The 18,544-nt window shown below is 40.5% G+C and overlaps 1 protein-coding gene and 1 long non-coding RNA gene across 5 annotated transcripts in view; both read right to left on the bottom strand.

The window, feature by feature from the left end:
• Positions 1 to 424: 424 nt before the first annotated feature.
• LOC103378050 (uncharacterized) lies at positions 425 to 2,155 on the bottom strand. Of its 2 annotated transcripts, none has more exons than XR_521471.3 (3): positions 2,012 to 2,155; positions 1,112 to 1,240; positions 425 to 940 (listed from the first exon to the last, which is right to left on the bottom strand). It is a non-coding gene; the product is annotated as an uncharacterized LOC103378050 (long non-coding RNA). The 2 variants fall into 2 exon arrangements; XR_521470.3 differs by having other exon boundaries at positions 1,112 to 1,217; positions 2,012 to 2,154.
• Positions 2,156 to 4,087: 1,932 nt separating this feature from the next.
• The window catches only part of LOC103378049 (roundabout homolog 1), a 222,460-nt gene continuing 208,003 nt past the window's right edge, over positions 4,088 to 18,544 (bottom strand). For all 3 annotated transcript variants that reach the window (XM_008309098.3, XM_008309101.3, XM_025055060.1), the window contains 12 exons: positions 18,292 to 18,318; positions 17,097 to 17,139; positions 15,361 to 15,515; positions 12,519 to 12,905; positions 11,719 to 11,832; positions 10,280 to 10,424; positions 9,778 to 10,008; positions 9,074 to 9,573; positions 8,825 to 8,986; positions 5,899 to 6,174; positions 5,620 to 5,813; positions 4,088 to 5,367 (listed from right to left, as the gene is read on the bottom strand). In XM_008309098.3, coding sequence (XP_008307320.1) covers positions 5,353 to 5,367; positions 5,620 to 5,813; positions 5,899 to 6,174; positions 8,825 to 8,986; positions 9,074 to 9,573; positions 9,778 to 10,008; positions 10,280 to 10,424; positions 11,719 to 11,832; positions 12,519 to 12,905; positions 15,361 to 15,515; positions 17,097 to 17,139; positions 18,292 to 18,318 — 2,249 coding nt within the window. In that variant the 3' untranslated portion in view covers positions 4,088 to 5,352. The remainder of the gene's footprint in view (positions 5,368 to 5,619; positions 5,814 to 5,898; positions 6,175 to 8,824; positions 8,987 to 9,073; positions 9,574 to 9,777; positions 10,009 to 10,279; positions 10,425 to 11,718; positions 11,833 to 12,518; positions 12,906 to 15,360; positions 15,516 to 17,096; positions 17,140 to 18,291; positions 18,319 to 18,544) is intronic.

Raw genomic sequence — 18,544 nt, 5'->3', positions numbered from 1 at the left:
ATTACCAGTTTTACAGTGAAATCAACATCTATACTGTAAATGACTTTCCCCCTAAAAACATCACCACATTTTAAAGATACATCATTTTTGTTTCCATGACTCTGATCTAAAAAAAAAGGGACAAACCCGAAAGGAAAAGAAGAAGAAGACTGTGATCTAAAATCAATTCCAATTCCAAAAACAGTAAAACTCTAAGGCAATTTTCATCACCTCAAAATTATTGCTCAGTGAAAATCAAAGACTATTTATACTGCAGAGCAAACTGAAATACAGCACTGTTACAAATGTTTCTCATCTAATAAAAATGATTGATATAACCAAGTGTACAGAGAATTATTTAAATACTGAAAAGCAAAGTCAGATACAGTACGAGTTACTGAACTGAGATTTTAAAAAAACAACAACAAAAAGAACTTGTCTTTTCAAAGATTTATTAACATCAAAGTAATATTCTGTCTTCATCAAATACACAACTGTAATATGTACTTTAGATTACTTCAAACATTTGGGTATAACATAAAATTCACAATTTAAAGACATAACATCCTTTTAATTTAAATCTCAAAAATGAACTGAAAAACTGCCTAAAAGTAGGCTAATACCTTTTAAAAAAAACATTCCTTTGAATCATACAGCTTGAACATTTCTTAGACAAATCTAAACTGCACTTCCTTCTAACATGTTAGACATACAACAAAACAGTAGACAACACTTTCAGTCGTACTAGTGAATATAAAAACTGTCTTTCCTCCCAAAAAGGAGAGAAGAAAAAAAAACCTCAAGGAATTGAACAAAACACCTATGCACCTTACAACCATTAGAATAGACAGCATTTGACAGACAAGTGATTGTTGGAGCAGAAAAAATGAGGGCAGGAAAAATGAAAAACACAGCACTCCTACCTTAAGCACCATTTAAAGGGTTTTGCTTCTATATGCATCTGTGGGGGGAAACAAAAACAAAAATCGCATTAATGTCATAAAGCCTTTTACATCAGGTTACCAAATTTGATCAATGTACATAAATAAATAAATAACGCTCAATGCCAATCGTACACAAACTTTGTAATGTGCTGAAGTAATCCTTCAAAGTATGAGTAGCGGAACATCACCTGTATGTCTAACTTTGTTAAGTGCATGTTCACAGTTCATGCCACTCATGATCCGAAAGTTCCTGAAGACGAGATAGGCAGGTCTTCACCAATTTAGTGTCCTTCTCTGGGTTAATAGAGAAAAAACACCTTTAGAAAGAGAGGACAAACACCAAATGTTTTAAATATAATAGATTAATTCACGACAAACACCCCAATCCATTTCAAAGCAGTCACATGAGTTGAATAAAGTGAAAATATTGCAAAGCAAAAGGACATACAATGGCTCCCAAACATCATGCACATGGCAGAAATGGAGGGGATGTTGTTAAATTGTTTTTCATGTTATGTATAAAACAGAAAGCCAAGTTGAAGCAACACGCCAGCTTGCAGTCAGTGCAACTCATAAAAAATCCTCAACAATAACTAACTCTTAGCAAAAACTGTTAGATTAATATTACTGAACAGTTGTAATGCTAGCCACCTGCAATGCAAACACATGAAAATAAATATTCAATCGTCTGGCGTGTGTGACTATTTGATAGATTCTTATAAACAAAAGCTTAGCTAAAACTGTTTGAAATAAATCCATACTATACAGGTGTAATGCTAAGCACCTTAGACGCTAACGCTAATTTCAGACAACGGGACATTGTATTTAAAAAAACAAAAACAAAACTGTAGCACATAAACGTTTACATTTTTAACCGTGAGTCGTGCTGCTGGAAACCACCACGTCATATAAACAGGACACAGTAAAGATTAATTAGAAACTGAAGGCTTCGAGGCCGACAACCAAACAAGCACGAACTAATCCCGTCACTCGAGTTGAAATGGAAAAAAATTCCATTTCAGAGTTTTTTTTTTCCTGACAAATAATTGTCACAAATATAAAGAAAGGCAACTGCTACATAATCTTACCTGTACAACGTTGGCGTTCCTCCTTGCGTTAGTATAGATGCAGCCTCAAGGTTGTTCCCTTTCTAATGTTTTTTAGCTTCCAGCTAGCTAGTGCACGCGACGACACCGGATGTTACGAGTTTTGAACTTGATCAAACTCCTTCGTTTCCGGTTCAGTGGTGCAATCAAATGACGCTACAGACTCTGATCTCTGATTGGATGAGAGGTTGAGCTCTTGCAGTTCGACATTTTTGTTGTCAATTAAACATTGCCTCATTGTTTTTCTACTTTTTATGTTGTTATTTTACAGGCAATTATATTTAATTATAAATTATATATATATTATATATTATTAATTACAATTATAATATATATTATATATTATATAATTATATATAATATTATTATCATAATATTATGTAATATATTGAGAGCAAGATGTCATGGAAACCAGAGACAAAAAGCTGACCGATACCCTAAAATACAATGTAGAAATTTTAACAGATCTTGGAATGGCTTCATATTATTGTTTGTTCATTATTTTTGATACATTTGACTAAATTTAAGTAAATTTAGTAGATTTTGCAACATCTGTATGGCTATAAAAACACAACTTCATCCCAACTATATTTCTTGGCTGGTGTTTGTGTAGCCATTTTTTTCAGTTATGTCATTAAAAAGGTGCCGCGCAGGTAGCAGCTTAATCAGGGGCATCTTGGCAGTCAGTCTCACAGGGTTCCAGCATGTTGAGCTGTGCAGCACTCTTCATTAACTTGTGAAAACAGAACCTTGATTCCAGCTCCTCTGGACTTAGGAGGGAGTGAGGAGGAGGAAATGTCCTCTTTTTCTTCATCACTGGTGGTGGCTGAATGAAGCCAGAGACACGGTGGTTGACATTAAGACTCCCATAGGCCAGGTTATTGCCTCTGTGAGGACAAGCAGTCGGCAGGTTAGATTTAATAAAGTGGAACAAATGTATTCCAGTCTCTAATTGGGATTGTGGATATCTCCAGTCACTCTGTGGCATCGTCTGACCTTACAGATTGTTGTCAGCAACTCATCTTAAAAAAATGAAAATAAAAATAGGTGCTGGATGTATTCTCTGATGTGACCCCACTGAAGCCTCCTTAAGTCTAATTGACTGCTTGTCAAATAGAATGTAATCCCTTCACTATTAGTCTCAGCGTTTCTCTGTGGCTCCAACTCACTGAATGACAATGGATTCTGATGTTATGAGTTACAGAGAATATCAATAGAACTGGCATTGAATAATGGATTTTAATAACAAAAGAGAGAGGTCTGTCTGGAATCAGGGTCAAACACAGGGAGAGTTCCCTTTTTTTCCACAGACATGTTCCAAGTGCACTGTGTCCTTTGGGGTGAGGACGGACGACTCTGATGTGTCCACATTAAAATGCAAACCGGGCGATGACTTTGAGTTTTATTATGATGCTTTTCAATTATAGCTATAATAAATATGCCATCGGTAGTTAATTTACTGCTACTATAATATTTTTAATATCCTTTAAAGGTTACTGTTGTATACTTTTATGCAGAGTTAATAAAAAACTTAATCATTACTAAATGAAGCAGTTTTCACAGATTTCCATTTTTTTTTTGTAACCTGGACAATTATTATTTTTATTATTATTCTTTATTGTATATGGTTTCACCATGAAGGGCAGATCTAACCTGTTCCTCTTTGATGTCGGAAAGTAAACATCACTTAATCACACCACACTGGTCAATGCGTGCCTCCATTATGGTCCATATAACTGATATGAAGATAAATAGATCATCAATTATAGATGTTTACTGATGGTAATTGATATCTCTGTACAAACACAGATTTATGATTTTGAATGAAATGGATTTATGACTCAACCGCCGGGCTTGGACTGAAACAAGTGTCAGACACTCAGAAGTAATGTGTTTTTTCTCGGGGTGAAGTGTTGCTTCTGTAAGGAGACACCCTCAGTGTGACACTTCATGAACGTTCAAATAGTTCAAGTAAAACGATCAATGTGTTTCGAGCAAAAATGGTAAAATATTGTTTTTTTGAAGACAACTATAAAAAAAATGACCAAAGGACAAATATTGTTTAAACTTTTTATTGTCCTTTTTTTTAAGTTCTTTTCGCTTTACGAAACAAATGTTTGCAGATGTCCTATGAATAAACAACAGCACCGTTTCTTCTCAAGAACAGAAGTCCAACACCTCTGTCATTTCAAGAAAAGAGACCTTTCTTGTCAAAACAAACCTCTCCAGGTTCCCAAAGTGACTTCTTTCTTATTTCCTGTATTTGAAGTTCATTTAAGTGCATTAGAAGACGACATTACCGTTTGGATTAATGTGCAATAGCTGGGTTCATGGTCAATGCGAAAAAGATATTTACATTGCAGCTATGACTCACATTAATTGTCTGTTTTTCTTTTTTCACTTGAGCTAGCGTCAGAACTGGAGAGGGAGACAATCAAAAGGAAAGGAGTCTCCTTTCAAGCACAGCCTTCGTAAACAGCAACTTTACCTACATCATCATCATCATCATCATCATCATCATCATCATTATCATCATGACCATCATCAAGATTAACTAGACTCTTTTGTCGTACCTGTTTTCTCCAGTAAGACAAAAAGGTTAATAGATAGAATGGTTTAAAATAAAGTTTAGTGATTGTGCTTTTAAAACCAAAGTAAAACAAATAACAAACATTGAAGACGACACAAAACATAACAGTGCATTAAAAAAAGAAACAAACCAAAAAAAAAAAAAAAATCCCAAAGTGGCACTTTCTTGGGGCAGCTAAATAATATTGCAATTTACATCATGACTGAAATGATAAAATAATATTTATATTTACTGGCATAATAAAATAAGAATTTGCAAAAGTGAAGCAAAGGAAGACAAATTCAAGGTACCACAATGGGCAGAACAAGGACATCATGTATACACTTATATTTACAGTCCACCTCTGCTTGCAGCTTTTTTATTACAGTAACATCTGACTGTCTCTCCGTCATTCTTGTCAAGGCAAGCTAAGTCATGTCAATGTCTGGAGCGAGATCTTACTCCATATTGCATTGGAATTAAACATAAATATACTGCACTACTGCGTACTGTATTGTGACTGCACCATACTGAAATTTTTAAGACAAACTTTCCAACTTTTTCAAATGGATATAGAAAATGAATGGTTAAAAATTGTTCTTTTTTCCAGGTGTAAAGAAACACTACCGTTGTACGGTTTAAATGGCAGCCAACATGGAAGGTCAAATACTGAGATATTAAAAAACTGTAAGAGAAACAATGGTGATCCACTCTGGGAAAATCAGGACGGCTCCTCCTTGAATGCCTCTGGTTTTCAGCTTTCTGGCATCTGCAAAAAAAAAAGAAGAAAAGAAATGTTTAATATGCAGCTTACACCAGCCCAGTGGTCAGGGGGTGTGGACCCTAAGGTGGAGCCTTTGTGTGGGTGAGTGGCAAGACAAGGGAAATTAAAAATAAATACATTAATAAATTAAAATAATACACATATATGTATTATTTTATATATTATATGTTCATAAATAAATTATAACTTAGCCCAATCTTGTGATAAAGGATGTATGGACTCAGAGATGGTTGATACCTCCAGCTCCTCATCTCCTGCTTGTAAGGCCCCTGTTGTGACCAGGCTCATGTCTGTAGGGTTCCTGCGCCCCCCTTCTCCTCTCCGCCGCCCCCCTGAGCCCCTAGAAGACATGGAGCTAGAGGAGCTGGGGTCTCGAGGGCTGTTGACGGTGGGGAACTGTGGTCGGCTGTACGGTGGAATATCTTCTGAACCTGGGGACAGAGGAGAATTGTCACTAGGGTTTAGTGCACATACTCAACAGATAATTCACACGCTGTTTACAGAATGTTCTAGTACCTGGATGCTGTCGTGCCTTGCTCGCAGTGCTACCCTCATGTCTATTCCCTTTTTCACCGTGAGCACTCTTCTGTCTCTCTTGGGCTTCTTTCCGTTCAGATGACCCGGTCCGTGGGTCAGAACCATCCCGGGGCCTGTAACCTCCACTTCCTCCTCTCTTGTCTCGGCCTTCCCCCGCTTTGGGGGAGATCACCCCCCGGCCCTCCAGCGTTGCCTTGGATGGATGTGTAGGTGACTTGAGAACAGCTGGAGGCGGAATAGGTGGAGGAGGGAGATCTGGAAGGTACACAGGAAAAAAATGACGTGTCAAATGAGGGCTACGACAACTGCAAAAGGCACAGTAACAAGGATCTTTGTAATCTGCCTTTCATCTGTCTCACACCTGCAAGGTGTCACAAAAACACATCTGCACTGTGTGAACACACACTGGTATCAATACATCTGGAAGGACTGAATGTACATTGAAAAAAAAACAAAAACCATTCAGCATAATAGGCAGATGTGTAAGCAGGAACCTACTGTATGTACTGTAACCTGACATTAAGCAGGAACCTACTGTATGTACTGTAATCTGACATTCAAGTCTTTGCAACCCACACATGCTGCCCAACAGGAGGCGCCATTAAGTTTGTGTTTTCTCCTAGGCTCAAACACAGGACCTTCTGCGTGTAAGGCAGGCTTGATAACCGCTACACTATGGAACCACTAAAGGGTTGTGGAGGATGTGGGCAATACCAAATAATTCTGATCAAAGTAAGAAAATGATGACCAGCAGATGAATGAAAGATTATTTAAATTCACCTGTTAATCATTAACTATAGCTTTTATTTCCTTATCAACATCTAATCTTAAGACTGAGTTTGTTGCAGCCAAATTTGGTTATTACACAATTAGCACAGTGACATATTTGCCTTTGGTTTTACGGTTTAGAATTGTGTTTACTTTTTCATATGATAATCTCAGTGATGTCGTCAGTGCATCCCGCATGTGAAAAAATCTGGCAGCTTTTCCTAATTATCATCCACCTTCAGCCACTCCTGAATGGCAGTGTGTGGTGGTGGTGGGTGCAGTCAATATCCAACAGCAGACGGAGAGGCATCTGCAGTTTTTAATATCTCTCTTGCCTCCTGAGTCTTACCTCAGTCAGAGTGCGATCAATGCCACAGTCTGAAATATCGCTCACTATGAGGGAGGAGCGCAGCAGCCGTTTGATTTATGAGGAAATATCACACTTTTCCAGAGGCTGGCTCTGAGAAGTGTCCCTGAGCCTGGCTCTCGGGTTTATCGGAGGGCGTGGCGGTTGATTGTTCGTTTCGGGGGGTGGGGGGCAACGCTGGAATGGATCAAGAACTGGGAGAAAAGGTGAGGTTTGGACCGAATTCACAGACAAAGACATTCAAGTCAAATGCAGTATAAGTCACCAGGGCGACAGAACTCGGTTGTTTGTTCATCTATTGTGCCAAAGACTGAAAGGTGGGAGGTTTCTTTCATTACTATTTCATGTGTTTTCCTTCCCAACTATTACTGCCAACATAAGTGACATTTAATGAACTCTGTAGTGTTTAATCACTGAGAGGGAAGAGACATAAAACAAATCAAACCTATGTAAATAGTACAAATTACTATTCATCGTGTGAGCAGCAAACATTAGCACTGTCTTTGTTTTCTGGTCTCCTTTACAATTCATTAAACTGCTCTGCCTCACCTATAACCTTAAACCAGTGCTGCAGACCACGAATGGGCGTACAGGAGTGGGGGTGGAGAAAGAGACAGAGGGAGGCAATAACCTCCAAATGAAAAACAATCCATTCAGATCAAATGCAATCAGCGGGAGAAGTGATGGACAGACACAACTACAGAGCTGCAGAGCTGTCAGCCCGCCCCCTAGCTGCTCAAACAAAGACGGAACAGAGTGGAGCACGGAGAAGAGTAGAGCGGAGACGGATGGAGCTCAGACCAAGGGAGGGGCTAGGAACAGAGAAGTCAGGATGCAGGGCTGACGGCAGGAGCTGGAGAATTGGTTCTGGTGGGTGTGGCGGGGGCAGGGAGGCTGCTGGATTTTCCAGTGATATAGCTGGTTTGGCTCCTAGTGAGCTTGGATATTAAATCTCCCTGTCAAGTGCGTCCAACCCTCAAGGACACCTGACAGAAAGAGGAGAGCCAGCTCTGGGACTGCACATACTGTACACTGGAGTGGAGCTGTAAGGACACACCACACAGATTGATTTCTTCACATAACCCTTCCACCGCGGAGGGAGTGTTTCTGCCACGGCAGTGTGATGATACTGTTTGTTTCTCTTTCACTTAACAAACATGATATTTTCTCTTCTTCTGTTGCAGCTGCTCCTCTTTGTTTAGCTCCTACTTTTGTTTACGTTCATCTCCAGCTGAGTAAAAGGTGTCACTGTGCGACCAGCCACTGCACCTGGATCAATTTCATTAGTGACTAGAGTGAAGCAACGTCACAGCATCAGCACAGCCCAGCTGGACAAGAAGCTCCCTTGAGGCCCCCCCCCCCGTTCCCCTGCCTGCCCACCGCCTGCACATCCTCTCTGCTCACCACTTGTCTGCACTGTTCAGCAATGCCTTAGCTCTGGATTCAAACCACATGTGTTTTAGGGTTGTGTTTGTCTGAGTTTCAAAAACATGGAAAATAGTGATTAAACTATATATATTATAATTATAAACAATTTTTTTTACTAATAATATCTATGTTTTTCATCTCTTCAGGGACCACTATAAATGATGTAACTCTTTCTCTGTCCTTGTCATAGTGGTTTTACAGTAACGGTCCAAAAAGCTGTACAAACAAACATTAGTCAGTCAAAAAATAGATACTTTTATAAATAGTTTAATGAATATTCATCTTTCTGGTAAAAGAAATTATTGATGTTTGAGTCGACGTTTGATCTACATATTTCCGTACCTTCATTATAAGGGTCACGTCGCTGGTTGCCTGGATGGCCTGCATTGTGCTGTTTCTGCTTTTTAGGTGGCCTCCTATTGACAGCAGCCATACTCATGTTACTGTCTGTAGACACGGGGCTGCCAGGCCGGTGACCTGTTGGGTTGATTTGGTATTTCCGAGCTGAAAAAAATGGAAGAAAGAAAATATTTCAAAGACTCATAATTTTTCTGCTATTACTTATTTTAGGCCACCTTTAATAGAACCTACCTGATGGTCCTCCAACTTCTTGACTGTGTATATTTGGGTACTTGGCTACTCTCAGGCCAGAATACTCTGCAGCTGCGGCAACCGCTTGAGCGAAGTCAGTGTCAGTGAAGAAGGATCCGTCAGATGAGCTGACCGCACTGGACCTCCCTGAAGAGACGTTGTCCTCTTCAGAAGCTGAGCCCCATCCGTTGATCATGGAGCCGGTCACTGAGCTCTCCAGGTCGCCCATACTGGACGCAGGCGTCTGTTCGAGCCCTCGTAACAGCAGCCTGCGTGGATGCATTTGGCTATGGTGGGGGTGTATGTGGGGGTGGGTGTGGTGGTAGTGCATCTTGGCAACTTCCGCATCTGTGTCATCGCCCTCATCCTCCTCTTCCTCCATAATGTCTTCCTCCTCTTCCATGCCGTCAGTGTCCAAGGCCAGTGGGCTGGTAATGTACCCATATGTGTGTGAAGGAGAGAGGGGTCTTGGTGGGGGCGAGGGGCTCACAGCATGGCGCCTGCAAAATAGGACAAATTCATTTGATTCACATTATATTGGAACTAATTTGAATACACAGGGCAAAATGTTAATGTTAAAATAAAACAACATGGACGTTAGATGAACAAGGGAACATGTCATTTTGGTTCGTTGCTGTGGAAGAATTTTGAAAACAGGATGCTGCAGCTCCTGAATATTTAAAAGCAGCCTGACTGCTGTTTACCTGCGTTCATGGCTGTCTGGTGGGTCTTGGAGCATTGGCTGCATTTCTTCCTGGGGTGATGGGGTGAGAGTTGCTGTGGATTGGTGACTGTAAGATACAGCGGCGGGGGAAGATGCTGCCCCTCGGATGGGAGGAGTTGGCCCCCTTTCCAGCTCTTCTTCCTCCTCCAGCTCGTCAGGCTGCAGGTACATGTGTGATGGAGGCATGGGGCATTGTGTGTCTGGGTCACAGCTGCCAACGGGGAGAAAAAGCCTTGTTACCTCTCTATCACTCCACAAAAACATGACTGATTATAAATTGAAGCCAGAAAAACATGCAGTCATTATCCATGCCTTCCCTCTATCATAGTTTGACATAAACCTAGCTCTGGTATATGGAACAGCCTTAGGGTAAACTTGCTGTAATGAATGCAAGAAAAAAAAAAGAAAAAACAAAAAACAAGGCAGAGAGAATATTATTCAAGAAGTGTGCATGCTTGTCAAATTAACCATCTTTGTCCCACCTTTCTTGCATTGACAGCGCGTATTCCTCCACACTCCGGCTTGGGGGTGGGTTTGCAGGGGGAGGGGGCAGCAAGTCAGCCCAATTCATTGTGCTCTGTTTGGGTAGTTTTGGGGTACGCATTCCTTTCTTTTGGCCCTGGCTCCCTGTTCAAAAGCATAGAAAAAATACGCACTCCATCAGTCACAAAACACCTGGAGACATGCCTCCTTACATGGTCTCTGTCTGTGGAAAACACATTAATTATTAATGTCGGCGAAAGCTCAACCTAATGAGCAGGGATATGACAGCGGATAAAAATGCATTAACTGGAACTGTCTGACAAAGATTATTTTACACGTTCAAGTGCCAAACCTCATCCAATCCTCCCATTTACATAAGCGCCAAGTTATTAAATAATGGAAAATTGTACAAAATACAGCCATTTCAAATCAGCGGTGCTACCCATTACCAGAGAAAAAGGTAGGCAAGAAAATTGCTGCAAACGGATTTAATTATTACCCAAACTATTAGAACAGTGAACCAATGAGCTGTGAGGTGCAGTGAGCACTAAAGGCGTCTCCTTAATGGCTTGAACTTCAAATGCAATATCAGAATGGATACGTAGCATTACGGCGGCAGTGTTGCATGCCGTCTGCAATGTGTTATCATTTGTCCTTGTCCGCAGAAACACGCCGAGGCCCTGATGAAATTAAGTAGCTCAATAAGTGAAATTAAACAAAAGCCAATTAATGAAGGTAATGCAAACTAGGGAAAAAGAATCCTGAAATAAAGGGAGAATATTTGATTTAATTTGCTCTACGTTTTCCTTGGATGACATTGCAAACAGAAAACAAAGGCTTTGAGCTCATGTCTGGCAAGTCTTCGTGTTTTTGTTTAAAAGCATTGTTGACAGTCACCATTGATTTCCATTCACTCACTGTTCAAAATATGCTAATGAAGATATTCATCAAATCACTGCTTTAACACATTCATTACTAGTTTCTCAAAGATATTAATTGCTTCTGGGATTAGCCATGAGCTGCGAGGATGTATGTCAGCAGTTCCCAACCTTTTTTGGCTTGTGATGCCATCTTTACATAGGATATTTATTTGATTTCAATTTATATTCATGAAAGTGAAAGCATACAGTTGTTTAAAACTGTGTGTGTGAATTATAATTTTAAAAATAATAATAATAAGTTGAAAAAAATATATAGGTAATGTTTTAAAACAATTACTAGAAATTTTAGGTTGAATTCCAGACGACCCTGAGTGGGGTCCCAACCCAAAGGTTGAAAAACACTGACATATATGATAAAACGAAATAATGAGGAGACTTTTTACTAGCAAAATGTAAAAGATAAATGATATAATTGTATTGCCAAGAACACAACATGGCAGTCTATCTATAATTGTATGTATTTATCTATTTTTTTCTTTCTTTCTAAACTTTCTCACCAGAGGTGCTGCTGCTGCCTCGGTCAGAGCTGTTGTAGGAGCCTCCGGTGTGGCTGTCGTGGGCCTGGTTGTAAGGGATAGTGGGCATAGGACTCTCACCTCCTCTGCAGCGATCTGATTGGCAAGAGATGGTAGTTGATGGTTAGTCCAGGTCTGGCAAGAAGGTTTAGAACCAACTACTTTTTTTTTTTAACGAACAAGAAAAGCCTTGGTAGATTTGACACAAAAACATGTGAAATCAGTCACACAAATGAGAAGAGCCATGCAAATAGTGCTGTAGAATTTCCAAGTGAGTATGTTGTGAACACATGCAACAACTGCACAGAGCTAGGTCAAAACTACCACAGCACATGTGGTTCTGCTGAGCAGGTCCAACAAGGTGATGGTAGTTTTGTGGAAAGCGTGTAAGAGAGACATGGATTATGTTTGTCTGTTCTTCAGATATGTGACACCGAAGAAAGCCCTCGCACCTGCCTCCATCACAAGGAACCGAGATACTGTGAAGTGATCTCAACTCAAGTATCTGTAAATCATACATGATTGCAGGAACAGTAATGAAGGGTTAGGTGAATTCCTTATAGACAGATGAAAGAAGGAGTAATGATGCATATGCTGATTTGGAAGAGAGTGAGACAGAACTGAGGAAAATGAACATGAGACTCTGGCTCTACAGGCTCCCAGGGTGAGGTTGAAAAAGCTTGGAGAGGTGAAAACAGAAGGAAAAATCAAGCGCAGGTAGATCACGGCGGCGTGGAGCTGACCACTTTACTCATGGCTGCTTGGTATTCCACAACACTCACCCTTGTTCAGCTTGTTTTGCTCCATGATGATGTACTGCAACTGGGAGCCCATTTCCTGCTTCTGATGCTGAATGGGAGGAGGCTTCCAGCAGTGTTTCTCATTCACCTCCCCTCCACCCACAGGTCCACCTCCACTCCCTCCTGTGCCTCTGTCTGGGTTTATATTGTTGCCCATGATGGAGGACTGGATGAGTTGGGTGGTGGCGTAAGGGGTCGGTTGACCGCCTGGACCCATAAAGCGTCCATCTTTGAGGTTAGGGCTGTTGAATGTCTTCATTTCATTGATCTTGTTTGACAGGTCTACGTCTCCGTACAGCCCCGACTCTGGCATCATAAGATTGGTCTGCTTGTTTTCCATCTGGTTGTTATAGTTGGCGATGCAGTCAGCTGAAGGACACGAGGAGGTGGTTTAGTGAATCTTGCCTACCGCTGACCAGGTTTGCAACTGTATCTCAGTTCACTGACAGCTTCGATTCAACAGAGCCTCATCGGAACTTCTAAAGAATTCTAAAGTAGTGTTTATCTGAGAGACAGTGAAATATTCATTTGAAATGTCAGAGAGAGAGAAATCACATCTGTTTTTATTTCTTTTCAAGGCAATGCTTCAGCCTGCCAAACGATTATCTACTCTGGTTGAATGACACAGGTGGTATTACACCTGTCTCATGTAGTCTCTTCTGAGTCTCACCCATGACTAAATGCGGGATGTAATCTCTATTCTTCTCCATCTGACGTAGGAAGAATCTTTTCTCATTGAGAGGGACAGGGAGACATGTCTGTATCAAAGACCTGGAATGAGTCACGCAGTCAAAGCACAGCTCCACTGACAGATCCAATTTTCCCTGGCTCATAAAATATTCAAATCCTCCAGCAGATCTGAGAGCCAGCCTTGCGGTAAATACCAAGGACGACCATAGGTGCACGCTGCACATGCCACGCGCCTCATATTTCAGCTGCACAGAACAGCTTGACTTCAGTGGTTGATCTGTGAACGAGCCCCTATGGCTGAGATAAAAGGACATTAACTTCTATTTCTTTGCACTGTCACCTGGCCAGTGATCCTCTTAGTGTTCAGAGAGTTTAGGTTTGGCACACACACAAAGCATGCATCTGGCAAGCTTCTTAGTGTCATACAGCAAGATGTCATGCGAGGAGTGACGGTTGCCTTTAGTGGGTTTTTTCCTTGTTAACATCTCACAGTATGTCAAGGTAAACACTTCAGTCTCAAAGAGATGGAGAAATCCTGACATTTAAGATGGTATGGTCCACTGTATGAATTATTATTACTTATTAGGAAAGTTCGAGGAATGACGAGACTAAACAAAGACCATGGATCAGTGTTTCCATACCTTTTTGAAACACGACACATATTTCATGTAAAAAAAACCTCTTAGCACACAAGAATGTCCCAAAAAGTGTATGTGTTGAAATATAATAATCTCAGTATGAGACCCTGATATGTTTAGTTGAACACAACCCTGATATACTGGTAGGAATTGAAGAAAGAAGCACAGCTCTGAGTCGCTCATTTGTTTAGTTAATAATAGCCATATGCTGCTACCTAGTGGACAATAATGTAATTGATCTGCCTGTCACTTCTGAATGGAAGAAGACACATTTGAAGTAAATGACCAATATTATTAATAATACCATAGTATAAAAACACACAAGTTTTTCACCACACTGGTCTGGAGCCATGATTATAGATGTTTTACTGTGTATAGATGTTTAATGTGTTACTATTTAGGTCTAGTCCTGAAGTACATATGTGTGAAGCATGTTATTACAGTCCAGGATCATGAGGAGACTTTGTTTTTTTCAACATTTTCAACAACACACAATATATGCCTTGATCCACCTATAATATTTTTGGCTGTGATTTGAACTCATACATTTCATACTGTGTCTCTCTGTGGCTGGGTGTGTATGTGAAGAAAAGCAACCTTGCTGTAAACGCACCGCTTTCCCCTGAGGCTGACACTACAGACACCGCACTGCATTGCCAGTGATCCGATACATTAAAGCAACGTTACACAACTGCTTTACCTTGAAATAACAGTTTCAAAAGCATTTTTATGGTACACTAACTTGTAATAAGGAGAAGGTTGCCTTTGTTTTGACCATGCAAAGGCATGCCTGCTCTCTGACTTTGTAGAGCTAGAAAGTCTCATTGAGAAGGGCTATAGGCATGATGGAATGATAGTACACTCCTACCACTGCTCAAATCAGGCAAAGTGTCTCACCTACTCCCACTCATCTCTTAGCATGTTTTCACCTAAGCTCTGTCTCTTCGCTCCTTATTCTCCTCTCCATCTGCTCCACCAGGTGTACCTTACCCTCTAACGTTTTTTTTTTTCTCGGCTTCTAGCCACAGCCTACAGTCCAGGGATGACCTCGCCGCCCGCTGCACATTTCTTAAATAACTGAGCACTTAGGGGAAATTACATTACCGGCTATAACAACAGTATGGAAATCAGCAAAGCAATTCGATTAGCAACAGAGTAGAGCCATAAGCCCCTCTCAGTGTGCTCCTTTTATTTCCTGCCTAAAACAGCTCTACTTTAACCTCAGATAAATCAAACACAAGCCCACAGTATTTCTTAATCCTAATATTTCTTCAGTTTTTTTTCTTTTCTCAAGAAGACTTACAAAAAGGATACAAGGAAAAACTCTCCAGGGAGCTAGCCCAGATATCAGGTATTACTTTTTTTCCCCAACAGATCCCCCTGGTGCCCGAGTTTCTTATCTCTGCTTTTACTTTTCAAGGCCTGCTTCATCATTTTGTACGGCTATTGTTTATTTTAGGATGTTGGCAATAAAAGCCAGGGTCAAGATTTCATACCTGGTCGGCTGTACGTTGCCAGGTTGCTGTCGCTGTTGCCATTGCCAGCAGTGCAGCAGTTGATGCTGCAATCGTTGTGGTTGGAGCAGGAGTTGGGCCAGGTGTCAGCCAGCCAGGGCTGAGTGGCAGAATCCCCCATGTTTAACAAACCAGGTCTGGAAAGGTGGGAACAAACCATTAGCAACAGCCAGCCAACACCACAACAACATCAATGTTGGACAAATAAAAAATAACAAGAGTTAGTGCTACAATGAAATAATATAGACATTAAACCTTAGCCTTTTTGGATCACATGCATATGAGGTTCGTAGACTCTGGGACTGAATAAAAAAAATACTGTAAGGGATAGTTGAATTGATTGTGTGTGCTTGAATAGCCCAGAGTCGAGGACACGTTCCCAAGCCCTCATGAGCATTAGCGATCTTCGTGTGTTGGACACGAAGATAAAACTCATCCCATAGTTGGGAAATGCATGTCCTGCACAGTCAGTGAACCTCAAATGCTCCCAGAGTAGCTTCCACTGTGTCAAACAACATCTCTATCATTTAAAAAGTATTTTTAGTTTTATAGGAGCCAAGTGGAGCCAGTGCAGACCAGTTTTAAATGAGCTGCCCGGCTATCCTTCTCTATTGTTTTAATGTGTTTCTTCAGCTGCGACTCCAACTCAACTGCCGATCTGTTGTTTAACGAGATTCTAAAGTTCATTCTGACCTGCAGCCAGACATTGTGTTAAGAGAAAATGAAAAAAAAAAAAGAAAAAACCTCCCATTTCAAACTGAAACAGGTCTTTCATACAAATATAATGAAAACCACAGTACTAATCCAGTAGCACACACAGTATTCAAATTTCTACAAAATGACTCTCAGTTTGCATGTACAAACAGCAGAATTACATTTCCCCATTCCCACTCAAATGACTTATTTTCTGGATTCATTTTAGGTAACGAACACACTGGTCTTGTTCGGCCAAACACAATCCCACAATAGCTCCTCAATCACTCTGGCAGTTGTATGTTGATGTTGAATGCCATTGTCTCTGTCCGGAGCTGACAAAGCCATGCCGCATATTGGATTCAACGACCAAACTGGAAAAATATAATGAATTTGGATTTTCTGCTAATGGCTCCAGGCTAAGTGTTCATTATCATGTCAACACCATGCAGCTGTGTGTATATTCTGTGCTGTGAAAACAGCCTAACTATTAGTATTATGACTTGTGTTGGTGTGTTTTAGGGTTTCTCTAGCTGTGATGAAAACATGCCAGACCCCGTGAACTGTTGTTAGGAAAAGGAATTAGCAAGATGTGCAGTGTTTGTCAGGGCTCATTCTGCACAATGCACCATTCCACAACATGAGGAGATGCATTGTGGCTGCGGTCTGTGTGGCTGTGGATAGTGATGCAATGGCACAGCCTTGTGGCCAAATATTATTTCTCTGCTACTTCGGATGCAGTAGGATGGGCTCCCGTCAAACCACGCTACTGTTTATGGGGCTTTGTTCCTCTGCGCATCATATTAAAGTCCTCTTTACCCGTCCAATGCTGCCTGTCCTATTTAGAAAGGCACAGCACTCCCCCTAGTGTTTATGAAATAGAAATACACCTAGATCACTGTACTTACCTGTTAAAAACAATAATGTATACATATTTAATTTTCAAGTTATCTTTTAATACCTATATGTTTTCGATGGCAATGCTTAAAAATATTATCATGCATTAATAAAACCATGAATCTTACCTTCCAGCACTGCTCACACCTTCTCCACCTCTCTGATATGCCACTAAAATAAAATAAAAAAATCCACTATTAGCACAATATCATCAAAAATTATTTTTATTTTGGTCGTAAATTGTCATAATTTCTTAAAACTTATTTAAATAGTCCCAGTGAGTGTGTGGAATCAGGGCTAACTGAGTCACACAAACATCATCGGAACCAGGGTAAAATTTTGTAAGCAGCTTATGAAGAAGAGAGAGACAGAGCTCTTAGGTTGTCTGGCTCGGAGTGTCTGAAGCTTCGTTCACTGCTTGGTGGACACTTCCAAGAAGCTTTAAGCCAACAGTGTGTGAAGGGGAGATAAATAGCAAACTTTAATTAAAATTCCTTTCCTGAGGGAAGAAATGTAGAAGTCGAGTTTGTAGGTTCTTACCCCTCAATTCAGTGAACCTTTAAAGGAAATCTAAGTTTAATTTTGGCCACAGAATGTACTTGGAACATATCTTTAACAGCTACTTCAATGTAAAGCACCATCCGGATTTTACATTAAAAATAACCACCATTCTTATGTCACATCTAGGTTTTACACTATACACCAAGGCATGGGTGTTCTTCCTACACTGGCTGGGCATTTTTGGAGGAGATTATTATAAACAAATATTTAGCCACTGCAGAATTATGCTGCCTCAGTGTGTGCCTGGAGGCAGACAGACAAACAAAGCTGCTACCGCCAAGGAACAACCTGTGCACAGCTGGGACCAGTCAGTGTAACCACAAAAAAGTGTCTCTGTTACTTCCTCTGGCCAACACCCATGGCACACCCCCGGAGGGAACAAAGCATTCCAGATGGAAGTTCATAAATGGGTACAAAAGAGTGGACGGTAAATACAAACACACAGAGACTTGATTTCCTGCTGCGTGCTTTGCCACCTCACAGGTATTTCTTCTGTTAAAATATCAAATTCTTAACATTGACTAGTTATTCTTTGGTATGATTAATGATGTGCCTCTGCTTCACCACTGTGACTCTGACACAATACAACAACTGTGTTATAACTGTAATTATTATAAGCAGATCCATAGGATACTTTAAAAAAAGTATTTAATAGGTGTGTGATTGAAGTTAATTATTGTTTTCTTAAATTACAGTGAAAGAACATCATCGTCAATGTAGAACATATACAGAACACAGAACGCGTGGGGTGAAAATATTTACCTGTTGGTGTGAACGTGAAGGACGGCACTGTTGAAACAATAATAAAAAAAGAAACACATCATTATTAATTCTCCATTCACCAAAATAAATAGCTGTGACATTTTCAGAAAAACACACAAATCTGTGTTCATCATCTCGGCTTGTATCCTCAGGGTTCTTCCAAAAGTCTTTGATCCCATCAGACAAATGTTGACAATGAGTGTTAACCCGAGCTCCAGTCCTAGACTGAACCAAGAGCAGGCTAATGGTTTGG

This window comes from Cynoglossus semilaevis, chromosome 4, assembly GCF_000523025.1.
Source record: "Cynoglossus semilaevis isolate Cse_v1.0 chromosome 4, Cse_v1.0, whole genome shotgun sequence".
Taxonomy (NCBI): domain Eukaryota; kingdom Metazoa; phylum Chordata; class Actinopteri; order Pleuronectiformes; family Cynoglossidae; genus Cynoglossus; species Cynoglossus semilaevis.
This window is presented reverse-complemented; position numbering and strand designations above follow the sequence as displayed.